Here is a 20,475-nt window from a genome sequence, read left to right as displayed (position 1 = left end):
ACTAAGAATGAAATTTAGCTCAGGGAAATGTACCTAATCCACATAAGTGGTGCACAGACTAAGAAGTGAAGACCAGAGAAGTGAAAGAAGGGGGTTTTAAATAGCCTGTGAAGGCAAAGGACCTATTTCTCTGTCTACTCAGAGTAAAACAAATTGAATAGCATATCAGGGGTTTGTTCTGGGGCCTCCCAAGTATCTCAGGCCCCACAGGACTACAGTAATAGTAATATCTGTAAGACAAGATATGTTGAATGACACCGGCTGAAGGAGAGGGTGCAAGAAGCCCCATGCTGTCTAGGGAGGGCCGAGCTCCCTTTTTCAGTGACATTGCTTGGGACTGAATTTCTCACATTGAGTTGTGACAGTGCCTGAGAAGCTCAACTGGACGGGTGGTGGTGGGTGTTCACATAGGGAGTACCCTGTCCCCAAATTTCAGACTCTTAAGTAGGAAAGCAAGCATCAACCAATAGGAGCCACTAGGACTGGTTCTGAGAAAGGACCCTGCTCAGATCTAAGTTCTAGACTCCAAGTTCATTCAAAGGGTAGTAGTAGGACTTGCTATATCCTTCTAGGCATGTCTGTGTCTCTCTAGGCTCTGTGAAGAAACGTAAATAGCAGTAGATAACCAGCAAAAATTGGAACATTAAATGGACCCAGATTTGTAGTACTGTAAGGAAATTACATGTTTCTCTGAGTCTGTTTCCTTACTGTAGAATGATGTATCACAAATTTTAGTGAGGTAATTAATATGTTAAGACATTAGACACATTTATTCTGTATTAGTAAGTAACTTTTAATATTTCACTTGTATCAGTCTGGGCCTGTTCAGGAGAGAGAGACTGTTAGACTTTGGATAAGAAATTTGATAAATGCAATGCAGAATTGACTTAGGTTAATCCAAATAAAATCTAAACAAGAGGGACACATAAAAGTAGATGTAATGTACTAATATGATTGATATGTGATAAAACATAGTGTAACTTTTTAAATTAAATATATTTTTTCACTTTACAATCAGATATCAGTCCTTCCTCTCCTCCCAGAGTACCCTCATGTAAGTCCTCCCCCCATTCCTCTTAGAAGGGGAAGTTCCCCTTTCAGTATCAAACTTTTATAATAGCACCTATTCATTAAGTAGGACATCTGAAGAGCTGCCTTCTTCAGTGGTTCCACTTTTCACCCCTCCAGGCCAGATCTGGACTTTGTTAGAGAGGCATGGCTCTAGTTCCGGATGGCAGAGGATGAAGTCTTAGACCATTTTGTCAGAAGTTCACTCTCCAGGATGCTGTAGAATGCTCTGCACATGCTGTGCATCAGCCTGCAGAGGGCTCCTGGGGAAGCTTCCAGCTGTTGGCTGCAGTGTAGGAGCTGGATGGAAAACAAACTGTTTTTCCTATGAGAATCGAGAACTTTTCCTCCTAAGGTGTCTCTGCTGTGCCATCTACTGACAAAGTTTCATATCATGCATGCTAGCAAAGCAGAAATAACAGGCCCAGAAGAAAAGGCAGTTTGGAGATAGAAATCTGTGCAGATATATAGAATGGGTATGTAATTTCATAGTCTTAGAACTGAAAAAGATGGTAATAGATGGAGATTCAAGGGACCTTTAAAAATGCAAAGAAGATGGATCCTTACCTGTTGTACAGAGCTCTGCTTAGGGTGGAGCCAAGACCTAGACATGAGGAAGTGAAATCTTAGAATGATCAAGAAAATCTAGGATGAATCTTGGGGTTGGGGATTTAGCTCAGTGGTAGAGCGCTTGCCTAGCAAGCACAAGGCCCTGGGTTCGGTCCCCAGCTCCGAAAAAAAGAAAAGAAAAAAAAAATCTAGGATGAATCTTTATGTCCATAACCAGGTTTAGCTATGGATTCTTGGGCATTAGACTAAAAGCACAGAATACAGAAGAAAAAAGCCAATATGTTTGACCTTATGAAGATTAAAATCTTTAGGTGGGTGGATGTGGCATCTCATGCCTGACATGTCAGTACTTGGGAAGCTGAAGCAGGATTGCTCAGAGTTTTAGGTCAGCCAGGGCTACATAGCAAGGTCCTATCCCAAAAAGCAAAACCAAAAATCCAGACATTTAAACACTTTTATTCATCAAAGGACACTAATAACAGAATGAAAGGAACTCAGTAATAGAAAAAAAATTGCAAATCATGTGTCTACTAAGTGATTGATATCTAAAACACAAGGCCAACAACTGAACCTAATAGCAAAATAATCTTCCACAGCTCAATTGAGAAAAATATTTTAATAGACTGTCAAGATAGTTCTGTAAACATATATTAATGACCAATAAGGACAGAAAAGATGCTCAGTTCACTAATCATAAGAAAAAGATTAATGCTATCATTAGAAGCTACTTCATACTCACAGGATAGCTATTATTAAAGAAACAAAGGGACAAGATAAGCAGGCGTTTGTGAGGATGGGGAAGAAATCAAAATCCCTGTGTATTATTGCTGATAGGAATGCAAGATGATGGTACAACTGCCGTGAAAAGTAGTTGGTGTCAATTCAAAAAGTTAGAGTCACCAGTAACATAGTTCTCCTGGATGTAAACCTAGATGAGCCAGAGACAGGTGGCGAGCAGGTACTTGTCTGAATAGGTGCTTGGCATCCTTCCCACAAGTGTACAAGACGGTGGAATATGTTGTCCATATACAGTGCAGCGCTAAGGGAAGCTTTGACACCTGCTATAATGTGGATAGACTTCAAAGATACTGTGACGTAAGCCAGCCACAGAGAGACAGATACTAAGATTCTGTTCATAAAGTATCTGAGTAGTCAGATCTATGATGACCCAGTGTAGAGTGCTATTTGTCAAGCTATATAGAATGGAAAATTAGTGTTTAAAGTACTCAGTTTCAATTGGGGAACCTAGAAAGCTAGAGATAGGTGGTTTTAAGAATATAACAAACCACAACTTTTTAAGAAAGGAAAAAACTGCTTAATATTATGTATGTAGAATATCCTTCAGAGTTTAAGATTATTACATTTTTATATTTGGAATATTTTCATGTTTGTAATGAGATTTGGGGAATGAATAAGCATGAAGTTCACATTTTATGTACCCTTTACATATATAATAATTGGAAGGTGATTTTTATGTTGCATTTTAAGTAACTTTGTACATGAAATAAAGTTTCATGGTTTGGCATTCTTCATTCAAGGCATCACAGTGATGTCATATGTTCAGATTGGGAGTTCTGTTTGTACCATGAGCATAAGCCTTAAATGTGGAAGGATAAACTAAGGGAGACTCTTATTTTTCTTTACTTTAAAGTAATATTCTGTTTTCTTGAACAAATATTACTTAAATAATAAAAGCAAGGATAAAATTAAGTGAATTAAAAAACCCAGGGGATGGCAGGAGCATGCTCTCCTCACGTAGGAAGCATAATCATTGTAAAAGGCAAAGCTCCTCTGCTTTTCTTAGAAATAACCTCATTCGCGTCTTCCTCAGATGTCTAGCTAATGACTTTACTCATTCGTTTTGTTTGTATTTTGTTGTGGTTTTGTTTTGTTGTTCTAGACAGGGTTTCTCTGTGTAGCCTTGGCTGTCCTAGAACTTGCTTTGTAGACCAGGCTGGCCTCGAACTCATAGGGATCCACCTGTCTCTCCCTTTCAAGTACTGGTATTAAAGTCTATATCACAACCATCCTGTTACAGTTCTTTTATTTAATTTTTGTTTATTCAAAAGGGTCTCAAGCTGGCCTTGTGCTTTTTATGTTGCTGAAATTAGCCCTGAGCTCTTGGGCTACCTGTTTCTACCCCTTTGGGTGCAGCGGTTACAGGCATATGCTGTCATTCCTGACTTTGTTTTTTTAAACATAGTTTAGCTCTCTATACCTAAGTCAATTTCTGAACAGATTTTGCTATGTCACCCAGGTTGGCCTTGTATATCACTCTTCCCCAACATCACTAATTTTTTATGAAATTTGTTAACATCTGTGAAACTGGATGGTCATTTGCCACATACCTGAGGAACTGATGGGAGAGAAAGCTAAGAGAGAGCTTAGTTGTTTGGACTTGTGGGGAGTTGCAGAGTTCATATTCACTTGTTACATAGTTTCTACTTCGAGTTATTTTGTAACAAGGAAATTATTCCTTTGAGCATCTCTTGTGTTAAATTCTGTGCCAGGTAATCTTGTCTCGTGTTCCCTAACCATCACTGCTGTGTGAGGTAGACATTCTGTTACATAGTTGACAAACTGGGGTGTGGTTGCTTGCTAGCATCAGGCATTGTATCCAGTATTTGAAAATTAAACTTCTGACTTCCAACGGGAGACAGGAGTTAGGTGTGTGAGATCAGTAGTCAATAGATATGAGAACAGGGGAATTCTAATTTCCCAGCCAGAGCCTTTTACTTGGCACCTGTCTCTTTAAAAGATTAGAGACCTTTTCTCAACTTTATAGCCTTCTCGTCTCTAAGGAAAGGGATTGATTTATCTTTTAGATCTCATGACTTATTGAAAAGATGGGGTTTGAGAAGCCTGTAGTCTTTCCCTTCCAATTTGGTATGAAATTCATTTAGACCACGGGCATTTTTAATGTTGACAAACAAGTAGTAAACCCTGTCTTAGGGTTTACTGCTGTGAACAAACACCATGGCCAAGGCAACTCTTATAAGGACAGCATTTAATTGAGGTTGGCTTACATGTTCCGAGGTTCAGTCCATTATCATCAAGGCAAGAACATGGCAGCATCCAGGCAGGCAGGGTGCAGGAGGAGCTGAGTTCTACATCTTCATGTGAAGGCTGCTAGCAGAATACTGGCCTCCAGGCAGCTAGGATGAGGTCTTAAAGCCCACGCCCACAATGCTGCACCTACTCCAACAGTGCCACACCTAATAGTGCCATTCCCTGGGCTGAACATATACAAACCATCACATCCACCAAGGTCAGAGTGTAGGTGAGGAGTTAACAGAACTGCCATCCATTGTGTGGACCAGGAGGGACAGTGGATTGTGACTTGCATAGCAAGAACGATTAGTTTACCAGTTAGCAATTGAACCTTAAACTGGAAGCAGGCTGGACCTACTAAATCTATACTCCTTAGAAATCTTCATCCTATCTTTACGTACTTTAACCCTGTGATTTGGAAGCAGAGTAATACTTGGTTGCTTAGCCGTGTTTCTCTTCTTGAGCTAGAGAGATTTTATTTGTTGCTGTGGTTTAGTTTGCACGGATTAGCACATGCAATTTAGGCTCATGTTAGTGCCTGCGATATTTACTTCCTTCTCTGTTTAAACTAGAACCAATGCTTGAAAAAGAGCAACTTGCAGTGAGCAAGGTAATGAAATATCAGGAGCAATTGCCCCAGTCCATGTGGTGTAAATAATTTCTCCTTCCATTGTTCCAAATGCATTCAAGGCAATGACTTTATTTCAAACAGAGAATAAGTCATGGGCATTACCCAAGTTGTGCTGGTGGAAAACAGGTCAGTCCCTACCTTAATTTGCTTCCTTCTCCTGAAGCACAAATTTTGTTTTATTCATAATGTCCTTCCTCTTCCATTTTGTGAAATTGGTTTGATTTTTTTAGATAAAAAAGTAAAAAGCAGTGGTGCTGACCTGGGTTTATTTGTGCCTCTCCTGGGTTTCAGCATCACTGTGGCGGGATGGGGCAGTAGAGAAACTGCTGGCATGCACACTCCATTATTAGGGAAGGGTTCATGGGGGAGGGGGAAGGTAATGAAGGAACATCCAGAGGCATCTGCAAGAATCTAGAGCAGAGAGTAAGGGAATCAGACTGGATAAGGCCAGGGCTCGGGAGGTGAGTGACCAGGAGAGAAGAGTGGAGGCACGGAGGTAGAGAATGGAGCCTAGGAAGGGAACAAGAGCGTGAGCGTGGGAATAGTAGAGATTGTGAGGAGGGTGATTGGCTGTTGGGAAGGTCAGGAGACCTAAGTCTGGTGGGGGGGGGGGTGTTCTGATGTTTAACAAGTACTGTGAGTAGGGACTGAGGGAGCCTGGAGGGTAGAATGGTTTCTCGTACGCAGGCACAGGTATATGTCAATGGAGCCCTATTTCCCTTCTGTCAGAGGTAAGGGAGGTAAATGACTTCTTTTGGCAGATGGGAATCAGTTTCACAAGTTCCTAAGTAATACCGGCTTTTATGTAACCTCCTATAGACCACTGTGAGCTCATTTCTGGATATTCGGACTGCCTGAAACCTAACAGCTTTTGGACTTTAAAAATTGATCAGCTTGTTGTTTCTGCCTCTGTCCCAGCCAGCCTTGATCAGTGATACTGACTGGTATGACATGCTTTCACACAGCCTTAGGTTGGCCAAGCGTGACCTGTTGAGTACCTTGGGCACTGTGATGCCTCCTGAGGCTCCCTGCAGGCTTAGCTTTAGTACTGTGTAGACGGCCCCTTGGGGTCTAGATCACGACTGTGATCGGGAGCCAGAAGCAGGACCTTTGGTACTCAGCATTGGTAAGTCCTCCTAGCAACTCTCAGTTGTATCTAAAATTGCTTTATGATGACTCCCCCATGCAAGTGTTTTTTGTAATTTTGCTGGTATTTTTGCACATATATTACCTAATCAATGGTGATACTGATAATTTTCAGAAAGCAATTTTTTTTAAAGTAAAACCATTTTATTAACAACAGTGTGTGTTAGAGAACTTGCACGGCACATATGAGGCCCTTGACAGGATCCCCAGTCTTTGGAATGAGGGCAGAAACTGACCACTGCTGCAGAAAACCATACTGTTGTCTGTTCAGCGCTACTAGTCGGTCACACTGTTACTGGAGGTCTTGTCGTACTAAAAGCTAGGGATATTAGGCTACTGTGCCCCTCCCCTTTTAAAAAGAGACCTGTGCTTCTTACCAGCTTCACTAACTTTGCCTTCTTAACACTCAGGACTGCATGCATCAATAGCAAGGCATTGGGGCCTTGACTACCAAACAGCTGATGCTCCTTAATCATTGTTGTTCTGCTTAAGTGGCTCTATCACACCTAGGTGTGCCAATGAAGATAGGAAAGTCAGGATCATTAGTCTCACCGTGTCACTTCTCAGTGTCCATTTGCATACTCAGCGTCCACTGTGGTTGGCTACTTGACAGTTACTTAAGGACCTTGTGTTGCCCTTTCTCATGTCCACACAGGTTTAAGTGCTGGCCTCTGTAGCTGGTAAGCATTTCTGTGGTTGTAATTGTGCTTCTTATATGTGTATATATTTAATTAGTTAATTTATGGGTTTTTGAGACAGACTCTCACATAGTCTGGACGGACTAGGAATTCACTGGAATTCCTGGTCCTCCTGCTCCATTTCCTCGGGATTACAGCTGCTGAAGTCCTAGCTTCATGGCACTGTGCCCTGCTTTTATATACTTTATTTCTATCCACGATGTTAACTCTTATAATCCAGTCCCTGCTTTTAACCTTCAGTTGTTGTTTTCACACTGCTTCAACACTGAGCCAGCAAGATACCTTTCATGTCTAAAGTACGTGCCATGCAAGCCAAGTTATGAGCTTAGAGAGCTCTTAGAGACTTCTCTATATTTGTAAACCGGAACACAAGCTGTTGGAACTGTGTAAATGATAACATTTCCCCATTGTAAGAGAAATGGAAGTTCCTCCTAAGAAGTTCTCACTGTGGCTGACAAAACGGACACTCTGCACGCGTTTCCTGAGCAGGTGTACTGGGGAGTCTGTAGAGCCGAGGGAACAGTGGGTCTGAGGTGGAGCACGCACTGGGTAGTTTGTCCTATTGCCTGTCAGTGCCCCTGTAACTCACGTTCCTACATTAGGTATGATGATTCCTCTTTGAGCAGTCTTGACAGTTAAATAGTTTCATTTGTTTTTTCTTGATCTCATGGATGGGAAGTGGTGTCTCTAAAGGATCCCATAGGCTGTGTGGTTAGTAAGCACAGAGTAATGGAGAAGAATTCCAGTATTCATCAAGAAAGTAGGGTGGGGATACCTGTTGGCATTTAGGATACGGTACTAGAGCAGCACTGAGAATGAGTGGATGTAACAGTGTGCATTAAGTGGAAAGGAGCCTCACACAGTATTGAGTGAGTTGCTAGGAAACACATTGCAAGATTTATATTTATAAAAGTCAAAGCCATGTAAAGTTAATGCATTGTTAGAGATGAGTGTACAAGATAAAATTGAAAAGGAAAACCATGCATCTTCATTTAGTGTAGACCACTCTGAGACACAGCTCCAACACATAGAGTTCCCAGTAGCCCTAGCCTTGTAGTACAACAGATGGTAATGTTGTTCCAGCTTTGCTCCTAGAGTTTTTAATGATACTAGCTCCCAGGATCTCTGCCTCCCTCCCTCCGTCCCTCCCTCCCTCCCTCCCTCCGTCCCTCCGTCCCTCCCGTACTGTTGGTCTCTAGCATGTCAGGACAGGATGTGTTTGTGGACTGTTGTTCTTGCTTCCTACCCTGCGGTTTGAGAGATGGAACTCAGGTTCTCAGGCTAGGTCTCAGGCCTCTTTACCAGCTGAGCCATCTTGCCGGCCCCCATCATTTTAAAGTGAGAGGTTGACTGAGGTGCTCCTACACTATTAATCTCTTCAGAGGATTGGCGGTTTTTGTATAACGCCCGAACTGTGCGTCTGTCACCAGTACCCAATTTCCAGCAGTTTCATCATCCCAATGGAACCTGCTGCTGGTTACTGCTTGTTTTCACCCTCTGCCTCTAAACCCACTCAGCTATTTTCTGTCCCCGTGGACTTGTCAGTTTGGACATTTCCTATAAATGGAATGATGAAGTTTCTGGCCATTTTCTCTCTGGTCTTTTTTGCCTGCTGTGATGTCTTCAGGATTCATCCACATTTAGTCCCTTGTGTCTAATGGTGCTGCTGTTGGTAGCTCTACTCTCTGGGCCGTATGAGATTTGGCTGAGCTCACACAAGCTCTGTCCGAGTGGATGTGTGTTTTGTTTCCTTGGCTACATTCCCTGTTGTGGAGTTTCCGAGCCATGTGGTAACAGTGTGCGTAACTTTTTTTATTTTATTTTTCATTGTGTGTGCATACATGTGTGAATATGTACATACATGAGTGCATACATGTGTGAATATGTACATATATGAGTGCAGACGCCCACAGGTGCTACAGGCATCGAATGCTTCAGAGCCGGAGTTACAGGCACTTACGGGCCTTCTGACTTGGGTGTTGGGAATGAAACTAAGGTCTTCTGCAAGAGCAGTCTGTCTGTCCTTAGCCACAGAGCCATCCATCTTACGAGTCCAGCCTCGTATTACCTTCTTGGGCCACCAGCCATTTGTGAGGTGACTGCTGTACTGCTTTCCATCTCACCAGTCCTGTACAGAGTTCATTTCTTTTCTATCCTCAACTTTTGCTGTCGTCAGACTTCTGATTATGACTACCCTGTTGTGTGTTGTCCCTGTGGTTGGTCGTGCCAGTGGCTAATGACACTGAGCCTCCTTGCAGGCACCTTTCCTACCTGCCATCTTCCATATCTTTTGAAGAATTGACTGTTCAAAGCCTCATTTCATTTTAAAGGTCTCCCCACCCCTGCCCATTGCTGAGTTGCAAGAGTGCTTTGCATACTGGGAACATTTCCCTCATCAAATGTGACTTTGAGAGTACTCCCCATCGTGTAGGTGGACTTTGTTCCTGGAGGATGCTGAAGGACAAATGGACATTCGGATGGTGCTTACTTGAGCTCCCTGCTTGTCTCCCGTGCTGCTGGTGTCCTAGTATAGAGACTACTGGTTGCCCAGAGGTCTGGAAGGTTTCCTTCACAAGCGTTACAGTTTTAGGTCAGTCTAGCTGGAGTAAACAGTACAGGCCTTTAACTCCCTTTACATGTGGATATCCAGTTGTCTCATCAGCATTTCTTAAAAAGACTATTCTTTCTGCCCTTGACTTTCTTGGCATCCTTTAAAAACATTATTTTGGTTATAATTGTGAGGCACGCGCGCGCACGCACGCACGCACACACCTTAGCCTTAAGGGTTTATGAATATTAAAAATAAAAATCTTGAAGGAAAAAGCTGAAGAATAAGATTTCCAAGTTCACTCCAGAACTTTTAATAATCAGGAGAGCGTGGCACTGGCCTAAGGACAGGCCTATCTGCTGCTGCATGAGGATGAATTATCCTTCCCTGGCGTCCATTTCTTTTTGAATGTGTGTGCTGCTGGGAAGTAACCCCGGGCCTTACATGTATTAGGCAAGCATTCTACCACTGAACTACATCCAGCCCTTTTACATTTATTTAAATAAAAATCTCTGGACTCTGAGAGGGGGTGGGGCAAGGACTAGACGTGGGTCACGGTTATCTCTATTACTGACCAGGAGGGTTGTTTTGTTTTGTTTGAGGAGACTATAAATATTTAAGTGTTCAAAAAATTATAGGTACAGAGAATAACTTGGAATTGCTAGCTTATGCAAGACCAATTCCATTTATTTGCTTAAATATTCTTTTAGGTGCCTACCACGTGTCAGTCATTGTGCTAGATCTTGGGAGGGAACAGGGTATGATGGACAAGACGCAATAGTCCTGTATAAGCTTAAATTGACTCTACCTCTTATGTTTTTGAAGGGGGTACAGACTCTATATGAATATATAACCATGCTTTTGAATGTAATTATATCTTTGATGTAGCTGCCATTAAGTGGAAATTTTACTCTTTTCCCATGAAGCCCCATCAGTGAAAATTCCTCTTCTCTTTAGAATGAATAAAAACCCAAGTGCTTGGAAGAGGGTGAGGCTATTTAAGTAGCTACATTGAGTTCTTACAAATTACAAAGAAATTATGTGCTTTGTTTGTCCTTTGTGTGTGCATTGTCTCCTAAAGTTCCTTGCCTGTGAGGCAGGGCCTCATTTACTTACTTTCTCATGTTTTCAGTCATTTAACATTAGTTTGGAATTTTTATTACTCAATATCTATTACCTGGATGATCAAGTGGGTCCAGTCAGCCAAAGTAGGTGCTCATGATTTGTGTGTGCCGTGGGGCTGAATTAGTGCTTCTGTTGGCTGGCACCTCTACCCTCAGGGATCTTGATTTTACTATTTGGTATGAAGAGGAGACATACTAAATGTGAATTCTAAAAGGAAAAATTAATAGATAATGTGGAGCAGAAACTGTGCAAGTAATGTAAGTTACACTAACATGTATGTATGCTAGCGGCCACTTTGAGCCAGTTGGTGATTGAGTGGTAAGGGAGTCCTGAGCAGAAGTAGAACTGCATCTGGGCTAACAGAACTGATAGTTTAACTGACACTCCAGGTTAAAAGCATTGCTCAACAGGTTGTGTACACATGGAAACATGTGGAACATTGTCTGTCGTCCTGTGTCAGCCTCTGGGTCTGCTCAAACTCCAGGGAGGACAAAGTTAGGACTTACTCTTCCTTGTCTCAGTAGTACTCAGCTTGAGGAACACAGAAAAGGAAACAGTCTGCCTACACAAAGAGAAAAACTAGGATTTGTCTGTAGCGTGTTTGCATTTATGGCATTGTAGTGTTTAGCTGGAGAGAATTTATGTATGCAGGAACATTATCAAAATAGCAAATTTTGGGAACTTGGGACGAAATTTGTATTTGATTAGTTTGCATGATTTTGATTCTTAACATTTGCTTTTAAAGTTTGATTATTATTATTATTATTTTGTCTTAGAACGAGCCACTGACCCCGGGTTATCATGGATTCCCAGCAAGGGACGGCCAGGTAGGTATCTATGCTTCTAATTCTATTAGTATGCCCTGAAAGAATGCATTAAGAGAGAAATGGTAATTTCTCCTGAAATTACATTTTTGAAGGTAGTATAATTTGTGTTACCAGTGAATTTGCTTTTAGCGATTATTAATTAAGTACACTTTTTAATCCTAAAGGTATTATAGTCATGTTATTTAAAGTATGAGTCTTACAGGAGAAACGATCTCTTAGCAGTATAACTCTTCTGATAGTTATGAATTTTTAGCCTCAGTTTCTTGGTACCTCCTAGTTCTTTTGTTTATTTGATTTTGTTTTGTTTTGAGGGGGAGCATTTTGAGACAGGGTTTCTCTGTGTAGCCTTGGCTATCTTGGAACTCACTGTGTAGATCAGGCTATGATTGTACTCAGAGATCACCCACCTCTGCCTCCTAAGTGTTGGGATTAAAGGTGTGTGCATCACTGCCCAGCAGACCTTCTAGTTCTTAATACTGGACTTACCTTTTCATTTTCCATCATTCGCTTGCACAGATATTTTTGAGTATTTGCAGCAATCTGCAGCAAGGCAATCCCTTGCTTATCCCTGGGGTGTTCTTAGCCATGTGGGTTTTACAAGGGAAGGCTTACTTGAGAAAAAGCAGTTTCTGCTGCCTGTGTTCTTGGGTTGTTGATTCCCAAGCTCTCTCAAAGCCTGGTCAGAAGTACTTCCTACAAGACATCCTCAGTACAGCTGATATGTTGGGGTCTAGGAATTGCCACACAAACCACTCAGACCCCAATCTCTGTGGTCTCAGTTAAGCAGGGATAGTTTATTGAATGCTACCCCCAAAGACTAATTGATTAGGGCTGTAGACCAGACTCAGGAGCTAGCTGCCACCTCTAGCCAGGATCCTATAGATCTTTTAACCCTTGAAACCCACAAACATCTGTACCAAGTTATTTCACCAATCAATGTTTAGGGATAGGGAACATGTTTTGTTTTGTACTAAACCTGCCCCCATTGGTTGGGCATACAACTGTGGTAGGGGTCTTGTCTTGCTTAATATCATGTCTTAACTTGCTAAACCAAGATGTCAGTGACCTAAGTACCTATCTCTTTCTGCCAAGCAGGTGTCGGTTATGAGGGAGGTCTTGGGAACTTAAGGTTTACTTGACCCCTACTCAAAATGGAAGTCTTCCAAATAGCTTCTTAGAGTGGTATAGGTGTCTCTCGTATGTTGGGGTCCATCCCAGGAACAGCTTATAAAAACAAAAACCATAAAAGTTTATACATAGGTACAGGGAGTGCTGCCTGGCAGTTGGTTTGGTACCAACCTTATTGTGGCTAACTATACAAGACACTTATACCTGACCTCTGTTGTGATTGGTTTCCAAGAACACCAAAGCACAGAACATAGCAGAATATTTGATCACCTCGGGCATGAGAAAGTTTCCTAGTAACAACATTAGTAACAGCACAAAATGGCCAGCTAGATAGGTAACAGTTACCCAGGCCTTAATATTTTACCTATGGATTAACAGTGTGCAAAACCTTCAGCCTCAGTAGAGCTGGCGTGTAATCTTCAGCATCTTTGTGTTATTTAAAGACTTGAGCAGATGAGGCTGTTCAGAGGTAAGGTAGGACCCAAAAGACCATCCCTTAGAGAAGTAATGTGGATGAGTTTCATCTTGCCTGCAGGATATTAACATTTTTTAGGGGGTTTGAAAGGATAATTTCTGATACCTTTGAAGACATACTCTTGGTTCTTTATAGTGTTGTTTTTAAAAAGCCACCCATGTTCTACTTGCCTTTGGAACACATGGAATGGCAGTGCTAAGTGAAAGGTTGAGTAGTTCCCAGGTCTAGAAGGAACTGAGTTTCATCAAAAGTGCTGAAGCTGATCTCAGAAGCTAGGATAATCAGCAGTCCTCTGCAGGGCTTCCTCCCTCATGAAAAGCTTTTGCCCAGTGCTTTCATTTTTGCTAGGATGACGACATCAGAGTGCCACAGGTGGGATAGGAAGGATAGAAGAAGAGTTGTTGTTCTCAGGGCTCATTGCCTAGTAGATTCTTCCTGTTGAAATAGAAAGAAGATGGGAACTTTTATTGAAAGATAAAGTGTCACTGGGCTACAGAGGTGGCTCAGAGGTTAAGAGCACTGACTGGTCTTCCAGAGATCCTGAGCTTAGTTCCTAGTAACCATATCTAGCTCACAACCATCTGTAATGAGATCTGATGCCCTCTTCTGGTGTGTCTGAAGACAGCTACGGTGTACTCATATACATGAAATAATAAGTGAAAGAAAGAAAGATAGGGTCACTGGCCCTAAATCTAAAGAGAATGTAGAAGTCATGTGTGTTTTTCTTCTTAGTGTAGCCCTGCCCTGGAGTTTCTACTGCCTGTGGTATTTATGACCTTTGACAGACAGTTCTATATCTTGACCATACATCAGAAAGAAAATGCTGGAGCCTGGAGATGAGCCCCTATAGATTCTGACTGAGTAGGTCGAAGATTGGGTTTAGTGGTTCTAATGTTAGAAATCCCTGCAGGTGATTCTGTCATGCAGAATGAGAGCTGTACTGTTAAGGGCTGCTTTATAAGAAGACTTTTTCTCTGTGTCACCCTTTCTTCTCACCCAGGGTGTTAGCTAACATATGGGAGATCACATTCAATCTCCTAATCTAGATTTACATAGCAATGCACATAGTTCATTATTTATAAAATTGCCTATCTGAGTATCAGATGGCAGACTTATTGATGTATCTATAGAGAAATAAAATCAGAATTTTATTTTAATTTTAATTTAAAGACTCCGTCTAGTTCTGTGTCTCTGTGGGGATTGCAGATGAATGGGGCGCTAAGCGAAGGACTGAGGAAGAATTTCTTGATGCTCATATAGTGGTCTCTGCCGGCACTCCTTTATTGCTCTTCTTTGGTAGCAGGGATCTGTTTGTGTTTCTGTGCGCCCATTGCCTGTGCCACTGTGCTGTAGGCTGGCACAGACCCTTCGCTGTGGGGCAAAGCTGCTGGTTTTCCTTGAGGCACATTCCAGTGGTGAAAGGTCTCTTTTTGTTTATTTTCTTGGGCTCTGTCGGATACTCTGGCTAGGTCTGTGGGATCTTAGAAAAGTACAAATATGAAAATATGAGCAGCTGCTTGTTGTACTGGATGAATAGAGAATGTAAATAAGTGCTGCTAATTAATGCCCTAACCCTGTGAACTCCCACTCAGTGCCTTGCGATTAGGGGGCTCTGATCAGTCTGAAATAGTGGTCACCTAGCAGTTTGTGCTGGGCAGGAGCTGAACTTGTGATCTTTACAGCTCCCAAGTGTGGATTTGGCTCAGCAAATCCAGGAGCTGGAATCAAGGTAGGGTGCTGCTGAGAATTTTAGTTGAGTGTCTTTGTTTGTTTCTTATTCTTTTGGGATTCTGCCTTACACATGTGAGAACCATTTCTACCCAGGACTTTGATCAGCATCTAATGCTTGTCTGCATGTTGTGAAAGGCAATCACTTCACGTTTCATCCTCTCTGACTTCACTTACAGTAGACGATGCAAGTGTTTCCTTTGGGAAGGAAGATAAGGACGCCAGTAAAAGCCTTCCCCAAGTCAGCACCAAATTAGACCTTGAACGCTCTTGAGCTGTGCTCCATTTCTTCAAGTGGAGGTGACGGACACGTGCTCACTTGCTCACGTTTTTACTTTCATTTAACATCTCCCAGACCTTATGATGCTTAGCCATAGATCTAGGTAGGAGGAGTCCATGACCACTGGCTCAGTTCAGTATCAACTTAGTACACCAACTTTCACTATGTCTGTAGCACATTCATCTTGTTATAAATGGTAAGACACAGTCATGTTAAAAACCCATGAAGAAAAGCAGAAGGAAGCCTGTCTGCTGGTAGAGGTTCCGCTCATTTGCTCGCTCATTTGCTCGTTTGTTCGTTCGTTCGTTCGTTCGTTCATTCATTCATTCATTTATTCATTTATTCATTTATTTTTGGTAGTGGTTTACTTTTGAGCCAGGTTCTTTATGTAGCCCTCCATGTCCTGGAACTCTCTTTGTAGACCAGACTGGCTTAGAACTCACAAAGATCTTCCTTCCCTATTCCTCTCAAGTGCTGAGATAAAAGAAAGGGGTGCATCACCATAACTCGCAAGGTATTTTTGTTGCTGTTGTTTTAAAATTTATTTCATGTGAATGAGTGTTTTGCCTGCATGTATGTGTGCCTGGTGCCCAGGGAGACCAGAAATGCTCTCTAATCTCCTACAACTGGAGTTACAGAGGGTCGTGCACTCCCACGTGGGTGCTGAGAACCAAACCAAGTCCTCTGCAAGAGCAGCCAGTGCTCTTAACCGCTGAGCCTTTCCTAACCCACTTTGGGTTTCTTAAGCAAGGTTACCATGGCCTTTTGTCCTGAGCAATCATGGGGATGGCAGTGCTCATAAAGTGGTCAAACACACACTCGTACTTTCCAGTGTGATCTTTTGAAGAAGTGGAGAAGGTGAACACTGTTTCAGTTTCACAGATATAGAATCAGCTTTTTAAAAAGCTAAGTATTTATCAAAGCCGTGCAGGATTTTAGGCTCGTAATGTCGTTTAGTGATTTAGAGTTCTAGCTCCTGGGGGCTGGAAAGATGGCTCAGTGGTTAAGAGCACTGACTGTTGTTCCAGAGGAACTAAATTCATGTAACTCTAGTTCCACGGGGTCTGATAGATCACATAGACATACATGCAGGCAGAACACTTAGTGCACATAAAGTATACCCTTGTTGCTCTCTCTTGTCCCCATGTTACCGCTGCTGATCCCTTTCTCTTCCCAATTTCTTCTTCTTCTGCTTCATCTCCTCTAGCCCTACCTTAATGGGTTTTGTTAGAAGCCTGGGGTGAGAGGTTATTTACAGTCGCATGGTTGTATCACGGGACTCCCCCCACCTCCACCAAGACACCATCGACTACTTATAAATCCTAAAGGTAAGTGAACCTTGTGAGTCCCACTTTGCTCCTTGATGAACGTTGATGGCCCAGTCTCGTGCAGGTAATTAGAGCTTCTGTGAGTTCAGGAGTGGCACAAACATGTTGTATCTGGAAGATGGCACTCTATAATGCTCTAGCCCATTCTGAGTTCTCTTATTCTTTCTGTCCTCTCCTTTGTGATGTCTTGGATTTGGGTGACATAGATGTCTTGTTAATAGCTATGTGCTATATGATCACTTATTCTCAGTTATTGACCAGCTATGTATGGGTCAACACTGTCCTCTGATCAAAGCTGACAGCACCATTTATCTTTGGAGATGAGCATATTTGTTTAGGTAGCAACTTGATGAGCACATCATGTCCTCTTAGGAAAAATAACAGTTGCACCTTCTCTGCTAGGATCTATGACTCCATATCATCCCTGAAGACTTTTGACCACATATATAGCACCAGGCACGGGTTCCTTCTTGTGGAGCAGACTTGACACTAGTCTGAAGGTGGTTGGTTGGTTATCCTTATAAAAGGCATGCCACTGCTGCACTGTGGGCACATCACCATGGCACATCCTGCCTGACCAGTGTCTCTATCACAGCAGAGTGAGTCTACCGCTAAGTGAGAGCGTTGATGGTATCTTCCCAGCACCTAAACAGCAGCTTCTGGCACTGAATGGGCTAGCCAGTTGATGATGTCCCTCCATCTCACCCTCAGCCTGAACTCTTCATGATACACTGCATAATGTGCAGTTTCAGCAGCAGGGCCTGAGCATCTAATTCTGGTGGACGGCCAACTACAGCTTGCCATGCATGTATTTGTAAATGCACCCTGGTACAGCAAAGTGAGATTGTTTGTGAGCCTTTTAAATGGGAGAACAACTGCGTGTGTCAGGTCTTAGTTCTTGTATAGAAGGGACTTAGGAATGGTAGTTCAGTTAGAAGAGGGCTTGGTTCTCTATAAAAACCTCATGGATCTGTTAAGATTGTTGATTTGGAACTGGCTTTCAGAGGAGACCTTGAAAATACAGCAGGAATCCTAAGACTGGTCCTTTGTCACCTCTGAGTATTGCAACTTTATACACCCACTATTATTAAGGTGACTATAATAATCTGTTGTTCAAGTTGGGCCACTTCTGAGAATGGAAAGGTAAGCTGACAGTTTCGTTGACACAGCCCTGGACCAACTGGGTGGCATTGGATAAAGGCTCCTTTTAGTGGTCATTAAACAACACAGACCAGCAGGCCACCAAGGGTTAACTAAACATTTGGTTGAAGTAGGAAAGCAATTTTAAACTTTCGTTTAAAATTTTATACAGATCTACTGATAGAAATGCTACTGGGTTGTTTCATAAACTAGCTTCACAAAATGTTCAGTGTCTGTTTTTTTGGTTTGTTTGTTTGTTTGTTTATTTGTTATTTTTTGAGATGACTTCCCTGTGTGTTCTAAGCTCACTTCCAATTTGGGATCTTTCTGCCTTAGCCTGAAAAGTGCTGGGGTCACAGGCATGTTGCCAGACTTGGCAGAATGTATGCAAGACATTAATGGCATTCCTACTAGCCCCATGGAGGTCTGTTCTTGTTTCCTCTCAGTCGTTCTTTACATTTGTCTTGCCTGCATCCAGTCCAACTGAGCAAAGATTTCTTGTGTCTTATTAAACATTCTCAAAGCATTCAAATGTGGACTGTTGGCAAGGAAACTCTGTGATTTCATCAATCATCTCTATAGTATCTAGTTGTACTGTAAGGACTTAAACTTGTATGACTAGGTTACACATAGCCTAGGGACTTTGAGAAGGGCTTGGAGGAGTATTGCAGAATTGTGACTGGGTTTATCAGGCAGGAGAGCTGGAAGCATGGCCAAGGAAGTGCGGAACAAGTGATCTGATGGAACGCACACTGCCAGCAACTGCAACTGAGCTGGCTTTAGTGTCCAGTTCTGTCACCTCAGGTCCAGCAGATGCAGGTAGATGAACAGAGTAGCCCGTCTGAGACATGCTCAGTGCTGGCGGGATATTTGTAAACTAAGTGTTGTAGGCTGATGCTGCAGTGCCCTCTCATAGTCCTTTTGAGCTTTAATTCAGGCACATCTCAGTGCCTCACACTTACTCTGTTTGTGAATGAGGTGTTAACAGTGAGCATTTGAGACAAGAACAGACTGGCTTAGGTTTAGGTGTTGAAGTCTCTGTAGAAATAGGATTATCAGAAAAATTACAAAAACAAATGTTTGTAAAGTGCTCTGCGGCTTAAGTTTACAGAGCTTTTTGTGTCTTACTTGATTTTTAGAGTAGCTCACCCAAATTGGGCTTGTTCCTATTTTATAGAAAGAAAACCAAAGTGTTCATGCCCTAAAGTTCTGTTTCTGTCAGGTTTTCTTCTTGTCTTGCTTTAAAGGGCTGATGGTCCATAGTTTATCTCTTTATTTTAAAATTAGGGAAGAGGGATGGGATCCCCTGGAACTGGAGTTACTATAGATGGTTGTAAGTCCCCATGTGGGTGCTGGGAACTCAACCTAGATTCTCTGTGAGAGCAGCTCTTAATCACCTGGCCCCTCTCCAGCCCCTGAAAGCAGTTTTCACGATGAACTTTTCAGAATTTTAGTTACTTTGGCTGGGGAGTAAGGACAAAAGCACCACCTCTTGTAGTCCTTGTGCAGACAAAGCCGGCTGTTCTGCTTTTGTAGGTAGATAACTGTGGGTGGAAGATGTGGGGAAGGCTTCAGTTACATAGCTTAGTGCCTTCAAGCTTAAAAATGGACATAGCTCTGTGTAAAGTGTGCCTTTCAGTGTTTTCTAAGACAGCATGTACGTGTACACACACACACACACACACACACACACACACACACACAAATAAATGCATGGGCATGCACTCATGCGTTGATTGTGGTCAACAATTGATTGGTGGACATTATTTCCTAGACTTGCTAATGCATTATAGTCAATGGTTCTGGAAAAACATTCTTGTCCTTCAGAATTCAACTTTAGGGCTGGGAGTGTAAAGGCTGCTTACTTAGCATTCACGAGGCCCTGGGTTTAAGTCTTAGCATAAACACAAACAAAAACATATGAGGATGTTCATGTGTTTAAGCATTTACTGCCCCATCTGTGCATCCAAATCCCCAGCTCTCCCTGACCCCAGCTAGAGGCTAGATTAAAATGATGGGTTCTGGGGTTGGAGATTTAGCTCAATGGAAGAGCGCTTGAGACCCTGGGTTCGGCCCCCAGCTCTGGGGGGGTGGGGCGGGGAGATGGGTTCTGAAGGTAACTATTTCTTCTGTTCCTTACACTCCACCATCTCCTCCCCCCCCCCACTCCTATCATGGTGTCGTCCCTGCACCCTCTAGTGGAGGAAGGGAGGCACATGCAGCAGTTTTCTTTATTTCTTTTTTTTCCCCCACGTGGAGAGGTTTAATGAGAGAAAAAGAGGAGAGGAAAGGAGGCCAGCCATGGGCATGTGGAAGGAAGGGGTCGGGGTAGAGAGAAGGGTCAGAGACAGAGGGGAAGAAAAGGGAAGAACAAGGAGCAAGAGAGGAGAGTAAGAGCAGCAGTTTTTAACTCCGTGGGTTGTGGGTTTGCTCAGCCTTGGCTTTTGTCCCCAGGTCTCAGTCTTCAAGGGTTCACAAACTGGGTTTCCTGTTGCTACCATCATGGATCTGCAGAACTTGCATTCTGCTGTTTCCTATTTATTAATTGTACATATCCTCTGGCTTCCTGCGGCCGAAGATAGGAATTACATTTTATAAGCATACCTTCTTCCATCTAATAAATCCAGGATATCATTGTTTTATAGGCTGTATGATATATCATTAACACTAAATATTTTTATAGTCAAGTGGAAGAATAATATGACTATATTTCCTTTCTTTTTTTTTTTTTT

General features: G+C 42.4%; 1 protein-coding gene across 40 annotated transcripts in view; it reads left to right on the top strand.

Annotated features, from left to right (window-relative positions):
- Rbfox2 (RNA binding fox-1 homolog 2) overlaps positions 1-20,475 on the top strand; it is a 243,672-nt gene that overhangs the window by 71,082 nt on the left and 152,115 nt on the right. For 34 of the 40 annotated variants that reach the window (NM_001414967.1, XM_063263884.1, XM_006241843.5 and 31 more), the window contains exon 2: positions 11,614-11,664. The exons of 5 other annotated variants lie outside the window; for them this stretch is intronic. In NM_001414967.1, the coding sequence (NP_001401896.1) occupies positions 11,614-11,664 (51 nt within the window). Of the gene's footprint in view, positions 1-11,613; positions 11,665-16,482; positions 16,604-20,475 lie in introns of all 40 variants that reach the window. One more of the 40 variants, XM_063263913.1, reaches the window with a different exon arrangement.

The sequence above is a fragment of the Rattus norvegicus genome, chromosome 7 (genome assembly GCF_036323735.1).
Source record: "Rattus norvegicus strain BN/NHsdMcwi chromosome 7, GRCr8, whole genome shotgun sequence".
In the NCBI taxonomy this organism is placed as follows: Eukaryota; Metazoa; Chordata; class Mammalia; order Rodentia; family Muridae; genus Rattus; species Rattus norvegicus.
This window is presented reverse-complemented; position numbering and strand designations above follow the sequence as displayed.